The sequence below is a fragment of the Carassius gibelio genome, chromosome B2 (assembly GCF_023724105.1).
Source record: "Carassius gibelio isolate Cgi1373 ecotype wild population from Czech Republic chromosome B2, carGib1.2-hapl.c, whole genome shotgun sequence".
In the NCBI taxonomy this organism is placed as follows: domain Eukaryota; kingdom Metazoa; phylum Chordata; class Actinopteri; order Cypriniformes; family Cyprinidae; genus Carassius; species Carassius gibelio.
The window spans coordinates 4683430-4702924 of NC_068397.1; the positions used below are offsets into that span (position 1 = coordinate 4683430).

Genomic DNA, 19495 nt, shown 5'->3' on the forward strand with positions numbered 1-19495 from the left:
TCAAGGCTCAGTACTAGGGCCGCTACTCTTCACGCTTTATATGTTACCCTTGGGAGATATCATCAGGAAACATGGTGTTAGCTTTCACTGTTATGCTGATGATACTCAGCTTTATATTTCTTCGCGGCCCGGTGAAACACACCAATTTGAAAAACTAATGGAATGCATAGTCGATATAAAAAATTGTATGACGAGTAATTTCTTACTGCTAAATTCAGAAAAAACAGAGGTGTTAATTATAGGACCTAAAAACTCTGCTTGTAATAACCTAGAACACTGTCTAAGACTTGATGGTTGCTCTGTCAATTCTTCGTCATCAGTTAGGAACCTAGGTGTGCTATTTGATCGCAATCTTTCCTTAGAAAGCCACGTTTCTAGCATTTGTAAAACTGCTTTTTTCCATCTCAAAAATATATATAAATTATGGCCTATGCTCTCAATGTCTAATGCAAAAATGTTAATCCATGCATTTATGACTTCAAGGTTAGATTATTGTAATGCTTTATTGGGTGGTTGTTCTGCACGCTTAATAAACAAACTACAGCTAGTCCAAAATGCAGCAGCAAGAGTTCTCACTAGAACCAGGAAGTATGACCATATTAGCCCGGTCCTGTCATCGCTGCACTGGCTCCCTATCAAACATCAAATAGATTTTAAAATATTGCTTATTACTTATAAAGCCCTGAATGGTTTAGCACCTCAGTATTTGAATGAGCTCCTTTTACATTATACTCCTCTACGTCCGCTACGTTATCAAAACTCAGGCAATTTGATAATACCTAGAATATCAAAATCAACTGCGGGCGGCAGATCCTTTTCCTATTTGGCGCCTAAACTCTGGAATAACCTACCTAACATTGTTCGGGAGGCAGACACACTCTTGCAGTTTAAATCTAGATTAGGGACCCATCTCTTTAACCTGGTTTACACATAACATACTAATATGCTTTTAATATCCAAATCCGTTAAAGGATTTTTAGGCTGCATTAATTAGGTAAACCGGAACCGGAAACACTTCACATAACACCCTATGTACTTGCTACATCATTAGAAGGTTGGCATCTACGCTAATATCTGTCTGTTTCTCTCTTGTACCGAGGTCACCGTAGCCACCAGATCCAGTCTGTATCCAGATCAGAGGGTCACTGCAGTCACCCGGATCCAGTACGTATCCAGACCAGATGGTGGATCAGCACCTAGAAAGGACCTCTACATCCCTGAAAGACAGCGGAGACCAGGACAACTAGAGCCCCAGATACAGATCCCCTGTAAAGACCTTGTCTCAGAGGACCACCAGGACAAGACCACAGGAAACAGATGATTCTTCTGCACAATCTGACTTTGCTGCAGCCTGGAATTGAACTGCAGGTTTCGTCTGGTCAGAGGAGAACTAGCCCCCCAACTGAGCCTGGTTTCTCCCAAGGTTTTTTTCTCCATTCTGTCACCGATGGAGTTTCGGTTCCTTGCCGCTGTCGCCTCTGGCTTGCTTCCTTGGGGTCACTTCATCTACTACAGCGATATCATTGACTTGATTACAAATAAATGCACAGACACTATTTAAACTGAACAGAGATGACATAACTGAATTCAGTGATGAACTGCCTTTAACTATCATTTTGCATTATTGAGACACTGTTTTCCAAATGAATGTTGTTCAGTGCTTTGACGCAATGTATTTTGTTTAAAGCACTATATAAATAAAGGTGATTGATCAAAGTCCCGTCTAAACTCCTGCATACTCAATCACAAACCCTCAATCATTATGCAACACCCATTTTTATAACACCCAATAACTAACTACAGTCAAACTTGTTAGAAAACATAAATAACTACATATAATGATGGAAAACATATCTCTGAAAAATGTATTTGAAATATTTGTTTTTAGTTTGACTCCTATTCATTTACATGGACAGGGTGGAGTTTATGAATGCAGTGAACCACCAGATGGCGATCAAAATGTTCACTTAACTTTTCATTACATATAAAGCAAACTTGGCCATAAATACACATCTACATCCGAAATCACATACTCTCTCGAGTAGGTACTTTTTTGAATAAGTAATTACTTTGCAACCACAAAAAGAGCATGTTCTATATATTATGAATGTGTGTAGTATGTGTGTAGAATGTGTATGAATGTAATCTGGCATACAACCTTCTTCTTCTCCACGTTACTGTCACATAACCTTCCAGTGTCAGTTGCGTCGCATCATTCATAAATCCTCTCCTGTGGCCTCATGGGATAGCAAAGTTTCCATCGTATGCACACTTCAGAATCATGCTGGATTTAGTAGGTTATCGGGGTACTTCTTGCCTATTCTTTGACTAATGCGTAATGTGAATTTGAATATACTTCTTTTGTCACATACTTTTTTTTTGCCTACTGTATAGTAGGGAACTATGCGATTTCAGATGGAGCCAGTCTCCTGCCAAACGTCAGCATGAGGCTCAACTCCTATAAAACTGTCTGTATTTGCGAGTTTTCACTTAAACACAGTCAGTTATGTCTTCAGTGAACATAAATAGTTGGGAACGTCATAGAATGCTTGTCAGTATATTTAGATAAATCAGCCTAATAAACCTGCCGCTGTCTGTTATTTAATGTTATTAATGTACCATTTGGATAATTTTGTAATTAAACTATATGAAATCAAGCTGGTTGATACACCAGTCATACTAAAGTTATTTGCCAACGAGCCAACTCTTGAAATTTCAGCCAAACAGATTTACATACTGCCAGTCTGTTATGATTTTTGGACATGGTGTGTGCACAGTGCTGACATGTTTACCAGTCATATATCTAATCCACACTGTGTGCATCAAATAGACACTAATGCAATTCAAATGCGTTCACTCAGTTGCCAAAATCTGAATGCATCTCTAGTTATGGGTCACTTGCATTGTGGTCAAATAAGCCTATCAAAAGCAATTGTACTTCACATAGAATTTGCATCAAAGCAGCACAGACTTTAACATTGACCTTTTTACTGACGAACAGAGGTGGCCTAAATGTATTTATAGAGGAATCACAATCACAAGAAACAATGAATTGCATGATCAAATATTAATTACTATATAGTGTGCATTTGAGGAGCCTCTGTCAATCCAACTGCTTTCCTGTGATGCAACAGACAGGAGCTTACTGAGCGTGGTTTAAAATATGCAATACTGCACAAAACAATTTTTTTTTAGATGGTTATTTATATCTTTTGCTTTAGTGTGCCAGTAGGAAATATTAATTTTAGATTTTCCAAGCAAATCTCTGTGAGGACCATACTGTTCATACAAAAAGCTTGTTAGAATTAGAACGGTCACGAAAAGTTAAAATATTTCTTATTTTGCTGAAATCTTTGGAGCCCAGCAGACCTCATTTATATATAATGTGTGTGAAACTCTAAGGACCAAGAATCTTTGGCTTGGCTTTTGGCTTGAGAGTTTTTCATGCATTATGCGTGTCAATTGTTGATGATAAACTTTTGTGTGAGTCTGGCACAAAACAAAACACAGCAAATGGCACGATCCAGAAAGACACATTAATCTTGATGCAATTTCAGCTGTTCGAGTGAGGTTCAATTCCCTTAAAGTCTGTGGTGTATGCCATTATTTTGAATGGCAAAATGTGATTTAAATGTATTATATTTAACAGTTCCTCAGGATAATTCCATTTACCGGTAGATAAAAAAAAAAACATTAGACGAGTAAACAATACTCATGACTGGCCTAGTTGGATCATTGTCATTTTTCTTTGTCAACCTGATGGTTTGCAAACTGTAGGGGTCCTCAGAAAATTTAAGACAAAAATATTTTACATTATGTATTTTTAATGTGTTGGACTTAAAACATTTATTAAATATATTTAACACAATATATTGTGTTGCTAATTAATTAGCAATTACTTACAAAATTAAATTATTGTTATAAATGCTTTAAAAATAAATCTGAATTGTAGTGTGTGTGTGTGTGTGTGTGTGTGTGTGTGTGTGTGTGTGTGTGTTTCCCCAGTACTCTGGTTTGGCTACAGAATTTCATTTTTAATTTTTTTAAGGGAAGGTTTTTTTTTTTTTTTTGAGAAGTTATGGACTATTTGAAGCACTAATATATAGGTGCTTTAATAAACCATTACACCTTTCTGAAACATTTAATTTAAGGGTGTTAATGTTTATTACCAACTGACTGTGACTGAACATGTTCACATGCTCTAATTAATTTGAATGCATTCACATTCACATGCACACACACACACCCAGTTTAACACAGAGCTTAAAACGGCCACACAAGTTCAGCCAGTTGACCTGGCTGGAGTGATTGTCCATGCTCATTCCCACCCATGGAAGGCCTCTCAGGAAAGCAACACCCAGGTCATCTGCTTTATTTATTTACATTCCTCTGATCGGCAGGATCCTCCAGAGACAGGGCACAGAAATATGCTGTGGAAGGGTGTGGAGTACCTCTGGGATAACACAGGACATCGCCTCCACCAACACCAGCCTATTATCACACACTCACACCATTGTGCTCTCAGAAAACCTCACTGTGTACGAGAACAATGCATTACAGTAACCACCTTCACAAGATTACTCTGTGATAGCTTGCTATTGATCCATATTTATAGATTTTGTTCTTGGCCACCCTTCATTACAGGTGCAGGAAAAGCAACTTAAAGGGTTAGTTCACCCAAAAATTTAAATTACCCATAAATTACTCACCCTCAAGTCATCCTAGGTGTATATAACTTTCTTCTTACAGATGAAACCAGTTGGAGTTATTTAAAAAATTGTCTTTGATCTTTCAAGCTGTTTTTGATGCCACTCGGCGGTTGTTGCATGCATCAGTCCAAAAGAAGTTAAATAAAAATCACTCATCTATAAAAAAAAAAGTGATCAAAGGCATCCTGCAGTGAATCAATGCGTTTTTGTAAGAAAAATATCCATATTTAAAATGTAATAATCACTTTGATGTAGCTTGCGCTCACAGTTGGACACAGAAGTGGTTCCAGGAGCAGGACGTATGAAGGTCAGCGTCAAAGTTGTCAGGCTCCGATGTCAGGAGTAAATGACGACTGCTATGTTGATTATTACATCCAACAACAGAACACCTTAGGAGACAGTTTTGTCTACTCCTGCTCTGGCAGTGAAACAATGGTGGATCTAAGATTAAACGCTAGTGTGAATCAACAATCCTGGATCCTGGGTCAGGCATCCGAGAATAGCTTGATATGAGAAAGGGGAAATGATTTAACGAGATAAAAAAAAAAATACTGGGTGAATTTTTATCATTATTGGGTGGCTGTGTACACACAATGCCAACACACATTTCAGTTAAAATACTTTAAAAGTGCATGTCACATCTGATTACCCCTTTAAATAGAATTTTTTCTATGCATATTAGATGTGTAACATCTTTAATGTTAAATTAAATTAAATTATTTCTTTTAATCAATTATATTCACTTAGAATAACAAGACAGTATAGGGCTGTTACCAATCAAACTAAATCAGTATCAATATTGGCAATACAGAGCAAAAACAGACAAAATTGACAATATTATATTTGAAATGTTTGTTATATTCTGCTGATATTCAGCCCTCCTGCATGCACAATATTGTTTAACTATATCACATAGTATAAATATAAAGGACAGGTTTTTTTTTGTTGTTGTTGTTTTTGTTAATTCTATTTGATTCAAATTGCACATCCCTTGTCAGAAATGTTGTTACATGTATGAACTGCATTCTTAGTGTTGCTACTAGGGGTGCTATTGAGATCACAGTATTGCATAATCGCATAATCTTTTTAGGGTCAGTTTTCTCTGTCAGGACAACTAATAACATGTTGAAGCAAATGTGTGAAAAAAATCTTTCAGAGAAAGTTAAATTAGTAAAATTGTTGACATGTTTAGTGGATTTGTTAGTGATTTGGTTGTTTTGTACTGAAGCTGTTTCTGCCATAAAAAAAGGTAACTGCAAATTTTTTTCTCACAATTTGCTCTTTGTTTTTTGCAGTTTTACAAAAAAAGTCAGAATTGTGAAAAATATACACAGAATTGCAATTAAGACATTTTTTCTCTGAATTCTGAGTTAATATCAAACAATTCTGTTTTTGGTTTCTGCCACAGAACAAAAAAAAAAAATTCCCTCAAGAATTTGCAAGAAAAAAAGTGTAAAGAAAAAGAAAAATGTAAAATATAAACTGAAAGAATAGCAACAGTCTGACCTGTGGACCTTATTGGCTTTAATTGAATAAACAAAAATATATTCTTTCAAATATCCTTTTTTAGTTCTGTAAAATTGTAATGAGTGTAAGTATTTGATGATTTGTTTGTGGTTGGAAGAACTATCACTTTTAAATATAGGCTATAAAATGGGTCTTCATACTTGCAATATCTTTCATGTATGTTTGTGTACTTACAGAGTATGTTTTTAGCCTTAGAGCATCTCTGTGTGTATCTAACATATTGCAATCACAAGACTGTTCAGTAGAAACATAACTGGATGACAGAAGCATAGGTCAATATTAGGACATGACTTGCTAAAGGGAAGAATTGAAGCAAAATATGTTTACTATTGAGGTAGAACGTTTTAAATATTTTAAATTGTCCTTGTATAATTTAGTCTGAGTATTTGTTCATAGAGGACAACCATATTTCTGCTGTAAACTGTCAGGCGTAAATCTGAAACGGTGCATAGTATGTGCCCGGTATTACATATGTGACATAAAAAAGAATGAAAGAGACACAGATTTGTGTTTGTGTCTTGCGACAGACGTTATGCTGAACGCCTGCTTTATTCCCTTTGGCTAGGCCAGTAGGAAATGTTTCCGAGATTCCCAGCACTCTGCTGATGAGTGTAAACATGGGGCAGATGGTGAGTGACTGCAGCTCCGGTAAGAGGAGCCTGCGAGGGGAAACTTGGCTGGATTGGGAACGTTACTGAACTGAGCTCAGGCTAGACCGAGAGTGTGAAAACTCTCACATAGAAGTAAAGTATACATTTACTCATGAGGAAATAACAGACACTGTCTTGTTTACATACTATACAGAACTTCTGTTTTGTTTGCAACTGGTAAGATTCTTAATTTTTTTCTCTTATTTTTTTCTGTTGACTGATTTTAAAGTCGCTGTGAAATAGAAACAATAACCTCACAATATGAAAGCAAAATCTCTGGTATTGTGACATAAATTGTGTTGATGCATTCCAGAGCTATTAACATTATAAATCTATATCTATCTATCTATCTATCTATCTATCTATCTATATATATATATATATATATATATATATATATATATATATATATATACACACACACACACACACACACACACTAACACACACACACACATTTATTAGACTGTATTTTGTGCTATATTACTTAATCATTACATTTCACTGCTTAATGTTGCTGTGCCTATTGTTTCTATCACCACGGCTGCAGAACTGAAAGATGTGCATCAATTTTTTTTATTTTACTTTTTGGAAGTCAAAAATGCTATAGTGGATTTCATCTTTTGTGTTCAGTTTTCCAAGAATTTTAAATTCTTCAGTCAAAAGAGATTTCACATGAGAGGTCAATGGATTATATGCGCCGATATTAAGCATTTTAAGGGTTATCATATCGGTGTCAGAGCTCTTGTTATTCACAATTTTGACATAAATTTTCATTTTTATACCAGACCATATATATCTACTTGATCTGTAATAAAGCGAATCGGTATCTTAACAATATTGTAGAAATGTGAAATGTGAAAGAAATGGTAAAACAATATTGGTCGACGCCTAATTCAAACTTCAACATTTCACATCAAATTGATACAAGACTGGACAGAAATATATATAAAAAAATCAGTGAGGCTAGTGACTTCTTTTGTGTTCCAAAGACAAAACAAGGTTACAGGGTTGAAACTAGGGATGCATCGATCCGATACTCAGGATTGGTATTGGCTCCGATACTGCCACTGGTATTGTTCAGACGGACCGATCCAAATCAGATATTGTGCGTATACTATTATGTGTTATTGTTGAGCACCACGAAAGGCACCAAAATGTTTTTGTGCATTATACTTCAAGTGTTCTGTAGCTGTCCTATAGTTCAGTGTGAGGTACAGATGAATATTGTCATTAAATTCAAGATTACATAAACTCTTCTCTCCGCTGCGGCTGTCTGTCATCCTACATTCAGTGTTCAAACTGCGTGTTGTGTTCGGTTACTACAGTCAAATCCATGAAACTCTCTTCAAGAGCGCACAGTAACTGAGGTTTAAAACTGTTCAAAGAATGAATCGTTTCATTTAACCGGTTAGCACCGAGCAACTTGTGTGTTGTACTAACTTTTCAATGTGGACTCGGAGGGCTGTGCAGCCTGTGCACTGTGACTCTGTGTTGTTTCAAGCTCATCATTCTGCACACGGGATGTGCATAAGCGCTCTGTGCTGCTGTGTATTGGTGCCTTTAGTATTAGAATACTTTTCTGCGCAAATATTATTAATAGTCTTTCTTGTTATAGTATGTCCTATCTATCACATGCTGCTGCCTTTATTACTGTGCTATACATTTAAAAGGAAACATCTTTTATGTATATATATACCGTATTTTTCGGACTATAAGTCGCATCAGTCCAAAAATACGTCATGGTGAGGAAAAAAACGTATAAGTCGCACTGGACTATAAGTCGCATTTATTTAGAACCAAGATAAAACATTACCATCTACAGCCACGAGAGGGCGCTCTATGTCTTCAGTGTAAACTACAGGAGCACTGAGCAGCATAGAGCGCCCTCTGGCAGCTCTACACGGTAATGTTTTCTCTTGGTTTATGTCGCTTAGTTCATTTCACTTGGTTCATGTCAAATTAATTTTGATAAATAAGTCGCACCTGAATATAGATCGCAGGACCAGACAAACTATGAAAATAAGTGTGACTTATAGTTCGGAAAATACGGTACTTGTTTTTTTCATGAATATATTTTACAACACAAAGAGCAATGTGTAACATTTTACCAGATTTTAGACTTATTCACTTTTATTTGTAAATAAAATATTTCACTAGACGTTATAAAATTATTGTACACCCGTGTACAATTTTTTCATTAAAATTAAGTTGTTAATATGTAGTGGATTATGTTTAGCACAAAAAAATATTGTGATCAGGTCAACACAGAGAAGTATAGAAATTCTACACTGATTAAAAAAAAAATGTGCTGGTATCGGATTGGTATCGGTAGATACTCCGATTTTTCGCTATCGGATCGGTTCTGAAAAAATGGTATTATTGAATCCCAAGTTGAAACAACAAGAGAGTGAGTAAATGATGACAGTTTTCATTTTTGGGTGTACTATCACTTTAAATGACACAGAAATCTCCAGAGGTACAAAAGAGAAGCATTTGAGCAGTTCACTGTAACCAAAAGTCATCATTGTGATGCTAAATGCTAATTTTCCACAAACCATTTACGGTTCACTTTCAGTGTGTGGAAGGACATGATGTGAAACATGTGACGTGAAAGGCAGCCCAAGGACTTCTTCCACTCTTAACTTTCTTTAGTGGCTCTCCACTTCCTGCGCATGGCTCTTGTTCCACTCTCACATCCCCTAAGCAAATAAATCAGAATGATAATCTCTCAAAGAAGCATCTGAAATGAGAACTACAGGACGTTCTCGTCAGTAATAGTTCTGTTGAAAGTGAAGAGTCAAACTGATGAGAGAAGAGGAGCCAGTTTTACACGGATAGAGGTAGCCGTCAGCATTCCCATTCATCTCAACACCAGTTGCTGACGTATGGCACCTGCATACTGACATATTTTTGGCCCAAGTCATACAGTAAATGCCATGTGACTGAATCCTCTGGAGCCTCAGGACTGTGACATCATGACAAAGCTGACAAGCTGATGGCACCACAAGAACACAGACATTAGCGACTAAAAAAAGGCAATTGCGTCAGGGCCATCACATGATAGGTTTATTTTTTCCAGTGATAAAGACACAAAGGTACCATTTCCTAAAGATAAAACTATTATTGGCATATGCTGAGACATCAAATGAGTACAAATGTTCCCTTTTTTTTTATCAAAGGTGCTGTATTTTTTGACTGTACTAAGCATAAAAAATATGAGGAATAAGATAATATTTGAAAATCGTTGGGTATTATTCGATTATTATTTGAAAAACCCCTCCCACGCATGAACACACAAATAACCATAACATTTACACGTATTCATTTTGCAAATGCTTTTATCCAAAGTGTCAATCGTTCAAGAAAAAAAACTCTTTGAACTCTTTTACACATTTTACAGAACCTACAGCAAAACCACTGTGACACAACCATTTTTCATGCAAAGATTTTATTTCAGTAATTCATTATATGACAATCACACACACACACACACATATATATAAACCAGTACTGGAATGAATGAACCATATTACTCAAGCTGCTCAAAAACAGTCCAGATGTATGAAACATACATATTCTTTTTCTAACAACACAACTTCAAAACAACTTAAATATTACTCTGGGATATTTTGTATTCTTTACTTGCATAAGCGTTCACTTTTCCCCTTGAAAAACATTCTTTCCTTTTACACATTATGCTCTACAGCAGTTTATTAGTATAGTTTGTTATTTTGTCTGTTTATTATCTCTTTGTCCGTACATTAGGGCTGCACAATTAATACATTTTCTAATCGTGATTACAATTATGGATACTACAATTACGTAATCGTTTAAAGTGGCAATTAGTTGTTCACTTATGTTATTCTGTACGCTTAAGATGTGTTTTCTTCTTTCTACATGTTATCTTAAGGGTTTTTTTCATTACTTTAATTTTAGTTTTAGTATAACATTATAATACCATTCATATATATATATATATATATATATATATATATATATATATATATATATATATATATATATATATATATATATATATATATAAATTAAAGAATAGTTGTTATTTGAGGCTTAATACTATAGAAAAACACTAAAAGTGTTTTTTTTTTTCATATAAAACATGGTATGCAGTTGCATCAAACAATGGTATAACGTCAGTAAATGTAAATTGTGATAATCGTAATTTATAATTGCAGTTACAAGGGAATAATCGACCATTATGATTTTTGTCATAATCATGCAGCCCTAGATTCAACTAACAGATGTTCAAATGATCCTCCTGACACATTTCAGGCTTGGCACTGGAGAGAACATACAATGGGTTGTGTACCAAACCAGCTCTCTCTTAATCCTCCGTCACCTGTCCAGGTGTGCCCAAACTTCAATGGAGGAATAATTTATAAAGGGCAGTCCTCATAATCCCTCTTTTAAAGACACAAGCAAATGTCTCCAGCTAAATGTCAAAGCTCTTTTGCAAAGTCACATTATCAGCAGACAGCAGATCTATTTGCGAGTGGCCCGATGGCACACAAAGTTCCCTCTACAGTTGAACCTGGCTCAGTGGGCTGAAGAAGTATATAATTTAAGAGCCACGCAGCTGCCAACACAGCACGTCATGCAGCATTTACTGTCACGTCGCACAAATAAACACAGGTGCTGCTCACGTGGGCTATGGCCGCATTACCTCGTCAGTCTGCAGGATGCACATCTAGGCCTTTTGGCACAGAGTTCACAGAAGTGCAATGGGGAGGGGTGTCCAACAGGAATTTAGAGGAGAATAGGGTAGTTAAACCCAGGATCAAAGTGTTAAGTGTTCATTTTCAAAGGTTGTAACTCTTTAAACTAGCTGAACCTACTGTTTGACCAAATATTTTGTTGGTGGCTTGCTATAGTGACCACTGGAAAGTGGCACTTATAAATATATACACACTACAACTGAAAAGTCTCTTCTGATCACCAAGGCACTATTTGTTTGATCAAAAAATATATAGTAAAAACACTAATAACGTGAAATTTTATTGCAATTAAATGTTTTCTATAAAGATAATGTAAAATGTCATTTATTTTTGTGATGCTAAGCTGAATTTTCATCATTCAGTATGACATGGTCTTTCATTTTGAGCATTTTTTATAAAATCCTATTTAATTTAGCAAATATTTGTCTATACAATATCACAATTTTTTTCATTAAAATATACAGCTACCGTTTCATTGTAGGGATGGAGGGTAACCTCCACAAATAGATTTAGTTGTCAGACTCTTAGTTAACTCCAGTCTTCAGTTCCAGAAGACTAAAAAATACAGAAAAACTCCACTGACTTCCTCTAGGCCTGGATGAAAGGAATCACTCTGCATGGGACGAATGAATCCCACCAGGCCAATGTATAATTGAAACAGACTGATAAATATATAGAATATGACTCAAGGTGTTATTTTCTGAACACTGTCTATGAGCACATGGTGAATTACAGGACAAAATACAGACAGTAGCTTGTATTTGAGATCCAGACGGGGAGGTAAACAAACACACAGTGATTTGTGATGCAGCTCGATGAGAATTTTTAGTGTATGGGGTAAGACAGCAGACTCAACAACATAAAACCACAAATGACAGCTATTTTTAAGTCGCGTGTTAAACAGGAAACAGAAGGTAGGCCGATTTGAGAGCACAAACGTTGCTCTCGCTTGTCCAAATGTCATCATTAAGGTTAATGAGCGTGCCGCCTCCGTCACTGTGTTTAGTGCAGGGCGGAAAATATAAACACTGGCAGGATTTATAGTATCATGCTGCCCACGTCAGAGCAATCTAGTAAACTTGATTCTTTTTATAGTAAAACCACAATAGACACTGATCTCAACCTTCTGTTCCTACGAATAATTACACAACAACATGTTTACAGTATATGATGACAGTAACTTGTCATTAGCTTACAAATAAGACATCATTTAGTGGATTTTCACTGTGCCTTGTTTGTTAACAAATAGTTGCACTTATTGCTGCAGAAAAATCTAGTCAAGGTTACTTAGTATTTTCAAGTTTTCATAAATCGGCTTCTAAGTTAACCTGAATATATTGCGCAACATTAACTAAATTTTTCTGAGGTAATAAGTTAGCAAGATTTACAATCCAATTTACAGTGTAGTTAATAGATAGTTCATCAAGTTAGCGGTCATGTCAAATGCAACAAATATGGGCAAGAGGATATTATGTCACACTCTAGAACTTCTGTTTTATTAAATAATAAATTATGATTTTTGAGTTAATTTTATTATCCAGTGTGATTTCTGAAGAGAAGGGTGGCAGATGACCGATATAATGCCGAAATATAAATAATTTAATGATAGCACATTAAATGGTACTTACTTTAAACAAAAATGTGATTTATATGTGCATTTATATTATTTATCAATGTCAATGTTATCAATGTTAAAATTCAATGATAAAATTGCCAAATATTGGCTGATCAATCTTGGTTGATTGGTTCATCGGTTTATTAACTGGTTTAGGCATAATGATAAAAAAAAAAACTCATAATGAATTCAAAATGTTCTGACACAACCTACTCCGCTATATATCTACTTCCTTTTACAGCATCCCGCGAACACTTTAGTGTTTTATTTGTTAATTTAACAATATTTATTTAAATGATTCTGTCGAGACTCTAAATTGTAGATCTTCGACAGACCTTATGTAGCTCCACCCCTTTTCAGCGCTGCACATGTTGTCTTCTGTCTTCTGTGTGTATTTCCTCAGTCTGAAGGTAAGACTGTACAAATCTGTGAATGAACCGCTCGTTTTAAAATCTTCCCGCACTGACATCCGCTTCGAACATAACAATGCACTTAAAAACTTTCATTAACTCTACTATAAGTAAATCCACTTCACTAGCTAACAACAGAGATGCTACAGAACTACTGCGAAAACAGAAGTTTAAAGATGTAATCTTAATCTACTGTAACGGCCCATTGTTTAGAGGACATGACATTTCATATACACCTTGACATGGAACAGACTTGACTTTATAAGCTTCTCACTTCCACACTGTGAAATGTCAAAGGCGAAATTATATTTATGTGGAAATGGGATCCACTGGTCGAGAGAGTAAAACAGGATCTCTCCAACATGAGGATTGTCAATGGTTTACAATTTCAAGCTTTAACAAAAAGCATCAATGAAACATAAAATTTCCTGCATAGCATGAGGATGCTGCAGAGATCAAGTGTAAAAAAATACATCTGTAAAATAACAAAAAAAGTACTGGCAGCTCATTACACACAACATTATCCATTCATTTTACAGACATTTCTGTTAACTCTGAAACACAATGCAATGAAGTGTCAAGAGTGTGTAGAGTCTAGATTGGCACGTTTGCAGTAAATTTCTTAAAACTTCACAAAAATTTCCAGAATTTTCTGAAACTTTCCAAAAATCCTGAAAATTTTCTGAAAATGTTTCACCTTGTGCAACCCTAGATGGAAGGCTAAAGATTAAGATAGACTTTTTTCATATCATTTGTCAAAAAAAGAGTGTATATCAGGTGGAGTCCAAATGTTCTCATTAAGGTTAACGAGCCTTAATCTTAAATCTTAAGTCATTTCAATAGCTACTGTGGCAAGGTGTCTTTTATCCACATTATTTCCACTGCTGGATAATGCAAGCAGTTGCCAGAGTGACTCAGGCATATGTTACATCTCTCTGAAGCGTTCTGCTCTATTTCAGAGCCATGAATGGAAAGAAATGTGTAAATAGAGGGAATCTTTGCTGATGTTTGGGATCAGCGAGGATGTTATCCTTTGATATGTGTCAGTAGTTTCCACTTTCAAAAGGTCAGGACTCAAGGGGAATGTTAAACTTTTCTTCCTTGAAGATGAAATACAGCCTTTGAATTATTGATGAATACCCTCTGGACACAGTGCTTTGAATTATGCACATTAAGTCTTTGTTCTAACTAGGACTAACTATAATAATGCTGCAGTCTATGGTAGTAGAACTGAGATGTGGAGAATGAATGCAACAGAATGAATGAATGAGGGGAAGTTTTGGATGACCTTACCAAGCCGCACCAAACCATAAGTTCCCGCTCATTTGTCACCGTTCAACGGAGTTCGTTATGGAAAGGTCATGTTCTGAATGGCCATTCAAAAAAGCAGTATGTCTCCTGAGTTCCTCACCAAAATTGGAAAGTCTGAAACTGAATGGCATGCTAGTTTACTACTTAGTAACAGATGCATGTACTACATTGTTGTCACATCAACTCATTAGTGGCATGTCTGATTAGATTTTTTGTGCTTTTATTCTAATTATCAACAGTTAAGGTGAAGTGTGTAATTTCTTCACCAAATGGAATTGTTTTCTAAAACCATTCTCAAACTCTGCTTTTAGTACTTCATCCAGGGCCTGAATTTCGTTTTTTAAACTGGGGGGGAATTCCCCCTTTATATGGGTCACATGGGGGGGATCTAAAGATTATGGGGGGGAGAATAACTTTTGATGCATCGGTCTAATTTAATCATGTTCATATATTAATATCTACAGATTTGTATGCATGAATTGTGCATTTCCAGTTCTCAAATCAGTTAACAAAAAAAAAAAAAAAAACGTTATACAAAATACATCATGCTCTTCAAATTGACATTAAGACCTCTGTTTAAACTAGGCCTATGCTATATATTAATGTCTATTTCAGTTCATCTGTTTCAGTACAGTTCAATTCTTTGCTTTTTTTTTTACTTTTGATATTGATATCATAAATTGATATTAAGAACTCAGTTTAAACTATAAGTATTTATGTCTTTCATACATTTCAGTTCTATTTCAGTCATTTTTTTCCATTTCTTTTTTTCATGTGACTTATTCTAAGTTTCTCATCTGTCTCCTCATCTTCATTTCTTTCCATTTGATGATGGCTCTGTTGAAGTCAAACTGCTCAAGGGAAGGTCCAAGCTCTGAAATGATCATTAGATTTGTGAGACTTGTATTATTCAGTGAATTTCTGAATTTAGTTTTGATCCTGTTTTGTGTGCTGAATCCACGTTCACACGACACACTCGCTACTGGTATGACCACGGCTGTCTGAATGAGTTTCTCCATTTCAGTGAAAACTTTTTTCTTTGGATCGTGATCTGCATCATCCGAACTTGTCTTTCGCTTCAGCCAACGGTCCATATTTAAACTACTACGCTAACTAAACAATTCATTGTCTGTGGCCGTGTTTGTACGCGCGGGAAATATGCTGCGCATAATGAATAGAAAACAAGGGCAAACGCGCAGTCACATGCTCAAACAAGTGGAAAGCTCGGGCGCGCGCGCCGCAGTCTCATTTCCACAAGCGCTAGCACTCTCGTGGCGTCTGTCGTTGCCATGCAACCAACTGCGCTCTCCATGATGACAAGAAGGATCAGCAAAATATTAATTGATTTCTAGCCCTTGCGTTAACTTTATTACTAGATATATTTATAGATATATTTATGGAGATGAAAAATAATAAAGGCGCCCTGTACAGCTATGATCAGCTGTTCGGCCGAGCATTCAATGTTGTGACGCTGTAAGCTGATCAGTTGGTTCGTTGCTGCCGCGCTCTATCACTCGCACACCATAAAGAGCAAAATGTTTTTTAATGTTTCAGTTTCGTTATTACAACGACAATTTGGAAGCGGATAATTTCTTCACAAACAGCTCATTTTGACTCAAAATGTTAGAATGCTGCACCTACACTTGATAGTGTGAATAAGATCAGCGCAACGCAGACCGCTGCATTGACAGCGTGAAACATGATCTGTCTACAGCAGCCAGGGCTCCGCCGTTTACTGTCTATGAGCTCAGCGCTGAGACATAAAATGCCGGTCCAGCGCTGATTGAGGAATTATATTCGAAAATAAAAGACAATTGGACTAGACAATTTGACATATTTTTTCTCGCATCTGTGAATTTATTTTTTTAATAATTTGCTCTGAGATGAAGCAAATATATTTGTGCGGGAATTTCTCGCACTATAAAAGCTAACATTGCGGGAATGGTTTAAATTATGCGCAATCCCCGCATTCCCGCACCGAAATTCAAGCCCTGTTCATCACTCTGGAGATGAAAGGTCAAGTCAAGCACATTGCATTGTGGGATGCAGTACCATACACTGTGTTATCTTGGCGGCATACCACACTTTTTAGTAAATGAGCACTGTGCACAGTATACCTAGTATATGCTACTGAAATAGTAGGAATACAGTTCTGTTATATCAGAACGGAGGTGTAAATCATTAATGTTGTCCATTTTTATGTAAAGTCTTGCATCATTATTACTGTTAAAATGGATTTATGAACATATTTGATAGTTACCTGTAGCTTAAAAGTCCATATGAGCCATATTTAACCTATTGGGACCAAACATCCTAAAAAATTCCACCATTTTTACTTTGCCACCAAAAACTGGATGAAATAATGATGATACTGTGAGTCTGAATCGTTCACAAGATAAATAACAGATCACAAAAAGATAATTTTCATTCCACTTTATAAAGCTTCCTGCTGGTTTTAGATTAGATAAGATTAGAAAGTCTTAATTAAAAAAATATTATATTATAGTTAATAAAAATTAATATATGTCTAGTATCTTCTGTTTTGTTGCATACCCAGATGTGTTGCGTTGGAGGTGGTTGGCATGACTGCAGAAGTTATTGAAATATTGTGTAACATTTACCCAGTAACTTAACCTTTGCATCTTTTCTGGGGTTTTGTTACTGTCTGTTTCACCAGAGATACTCAATAGAAGAAAATGAAAAGCATGCCAGAAAAAAAAAAAACCCTAGAGGACTCTCACAATCCTCAGAATCTCAACATTTCTGTGCTGAACTACAATTCTCATTTCAGAATTCTGGCAGCGTTAACCAGGTATCCCAGATACATTAGAGGTACACCTTAGCAAAAAAAACAATTAGAGTTCAGTTCTGTTTGAACAATATCACACGCGTCTCGTCACGAGCTGAACTATTGCACTTAGGACAGGAATAGCTCGGGGCAAATGAAACACATGATTTGGTGAGTAAATATCAGAGCCCATATAACTGGTTGGCGTATAAGAATAAACATCCTCCTGTTTGCATGAATCAACAGCGGTTCCTGAAAGTTGTGCACAGGAGAACCACACCTTCATCTCTGCTTCAGACAGCAGCTGTCATTAGCTGCGTTTCCATCCACCTATTTGTATGCGCATTTTGGAATCGCATCAAAAACCGCTGGATGGAAACGCCAACATGCGAATAAATTCTAAAAATGCGCATAAAAAAACTACGGGCACATTTGAGTAGGATAAACTTTATATGCGATAAAAAAAAGGCGCATAAACTACGATGGAAACACATTTACCGAAGGCTCCATGGCGGAGGCGTGAGAGGGGTGTGAGAAATCGCCGCCTCTCATTGGCTGGCGCATTCTAACGGACAGCGCTATCGGCCAATCAGATGACGCGCAACGCTTCGAACGCAGGAGAAGGGGCGGAGCGAGCGACCCTGCGTCTTCGACGTGAGGTAGTAGGTTATACATTGATTTAGTTACATACCCAGCCGCCGTTCTCCTGGATCCAGGCGTGCAGCGGCCCGTTCAGATACTCGGTCATCCAGCCCGCGATGTTATCCACATGCGCCGTCATTTCCTTATTCACGCATTCGACGCAAACGGTCCCTCCAAACTCGAAAAAAGCGATGATTCTGCCCCAGTTCACGCCGTCCCTGAACAGCTCGTCTATGACCGCGGTGAAGCGCTGCTGCGCCGTGATTGACGTGATATGCAGCTGTTTGGACATCTCCGCGAAGTCCGACTGATAAAGCCGCTCCAGTTCGTCCCCCGCGTCCCGTAGCACCGTGTGGAGAGCGCTGCACGGGTCGTGACGGGAGCCGCGGTCCTCCTGCCTCTCCATCATCAGTCCATTCGAGACACCGTCATCGTGTCCGTTCACTTCCCACACGTACCCCTTCTTCCAGAGCTTATGGTGGATGTATTTCACCACTATACTGCGGTTATCAAACACATTCTCCTGTGCCATCTCGACCTGTGTCTCTCTCTAAATAACCTCAGAATCTGTGCGGTCTTATGAATCCAGGCGCATCATGTTCATCATCAAATCAATGCAAAACAGCAACTGATGTTATTAACCTTTAGATGACTGCACATTAGAACTTACTGCATGTTGCCTCACTTTAAACTGCAAGTTGCATGAATCCTCTAGTTGCTTCGGTGTGGAAAAACGCCCACTTTCTGTTCCAGGGCAGAAAATTCCAGGCATGCAAGAGAGGATTTAAGCATCTTCCTCCCTATCAGAATAAACAAACAAGCAGTGAGAAAGTCTCCGGTGTTTGGAGAGGGAATCGCGCGCGGTAAGTCATCGTGTATCGGTGTGAAAGAGTCCCGAGCTGCGGGAGACGGAAGAGGTTTCTCGCCGAGTGAGTTTGTTCTCTCGCGGAACCGCTGCTGTGAGGAGACACTTTCTCGCTCGCGTGCGCTGTCGAATTCGGTCTGTGGGCGAAAGGTAAACGGTGAACAGTTGTGTGTGTGGAAGTTGAGTGTTTAGAGGCGTCTGCTCGGCGCTGCAGCTCCATATGCAGACAGATCGCCAGC

General features: G+C 37.1%; 1 protein-coding gene across 2 annotated transcripts in view; it reads right to left on the minus strand.

Moving 5' to 3' along the window:
• LOC127950859 (apoptosis regulator Bcl-2-like) overlaps positions 1-19493 on the minus strand; it is a 52331-nt gene extending 32838 nt beyond the window's left edge. Inside the window, exons 1-2 of one of the 2 annotated variants that reach the window (XM_052548211.1) lie at positions 18441-19493; positions 10966-15081 (exon numbers count right to left, since the gene is read on the minus strand). In XM_052548211.1, the coding sequence (XP_052404171.1) occupies positions 15058-15081; positions 18441-18923 (507 nt within the window). In that variant the 5' untranslated portion in view covers positions 18924-19493 and the 3' untranslated portion in view covers positions 10966-15057. Of the gene's footprint in view, positions 1-10965; positions 15082-18440 lie in introns of those variants that run through there. The other variant, XM_052548210.1, reaches the window with a different exon arrangement.
• Between the last annotated feature and the right edge of the window lie 2 nt (positions 19494-19495).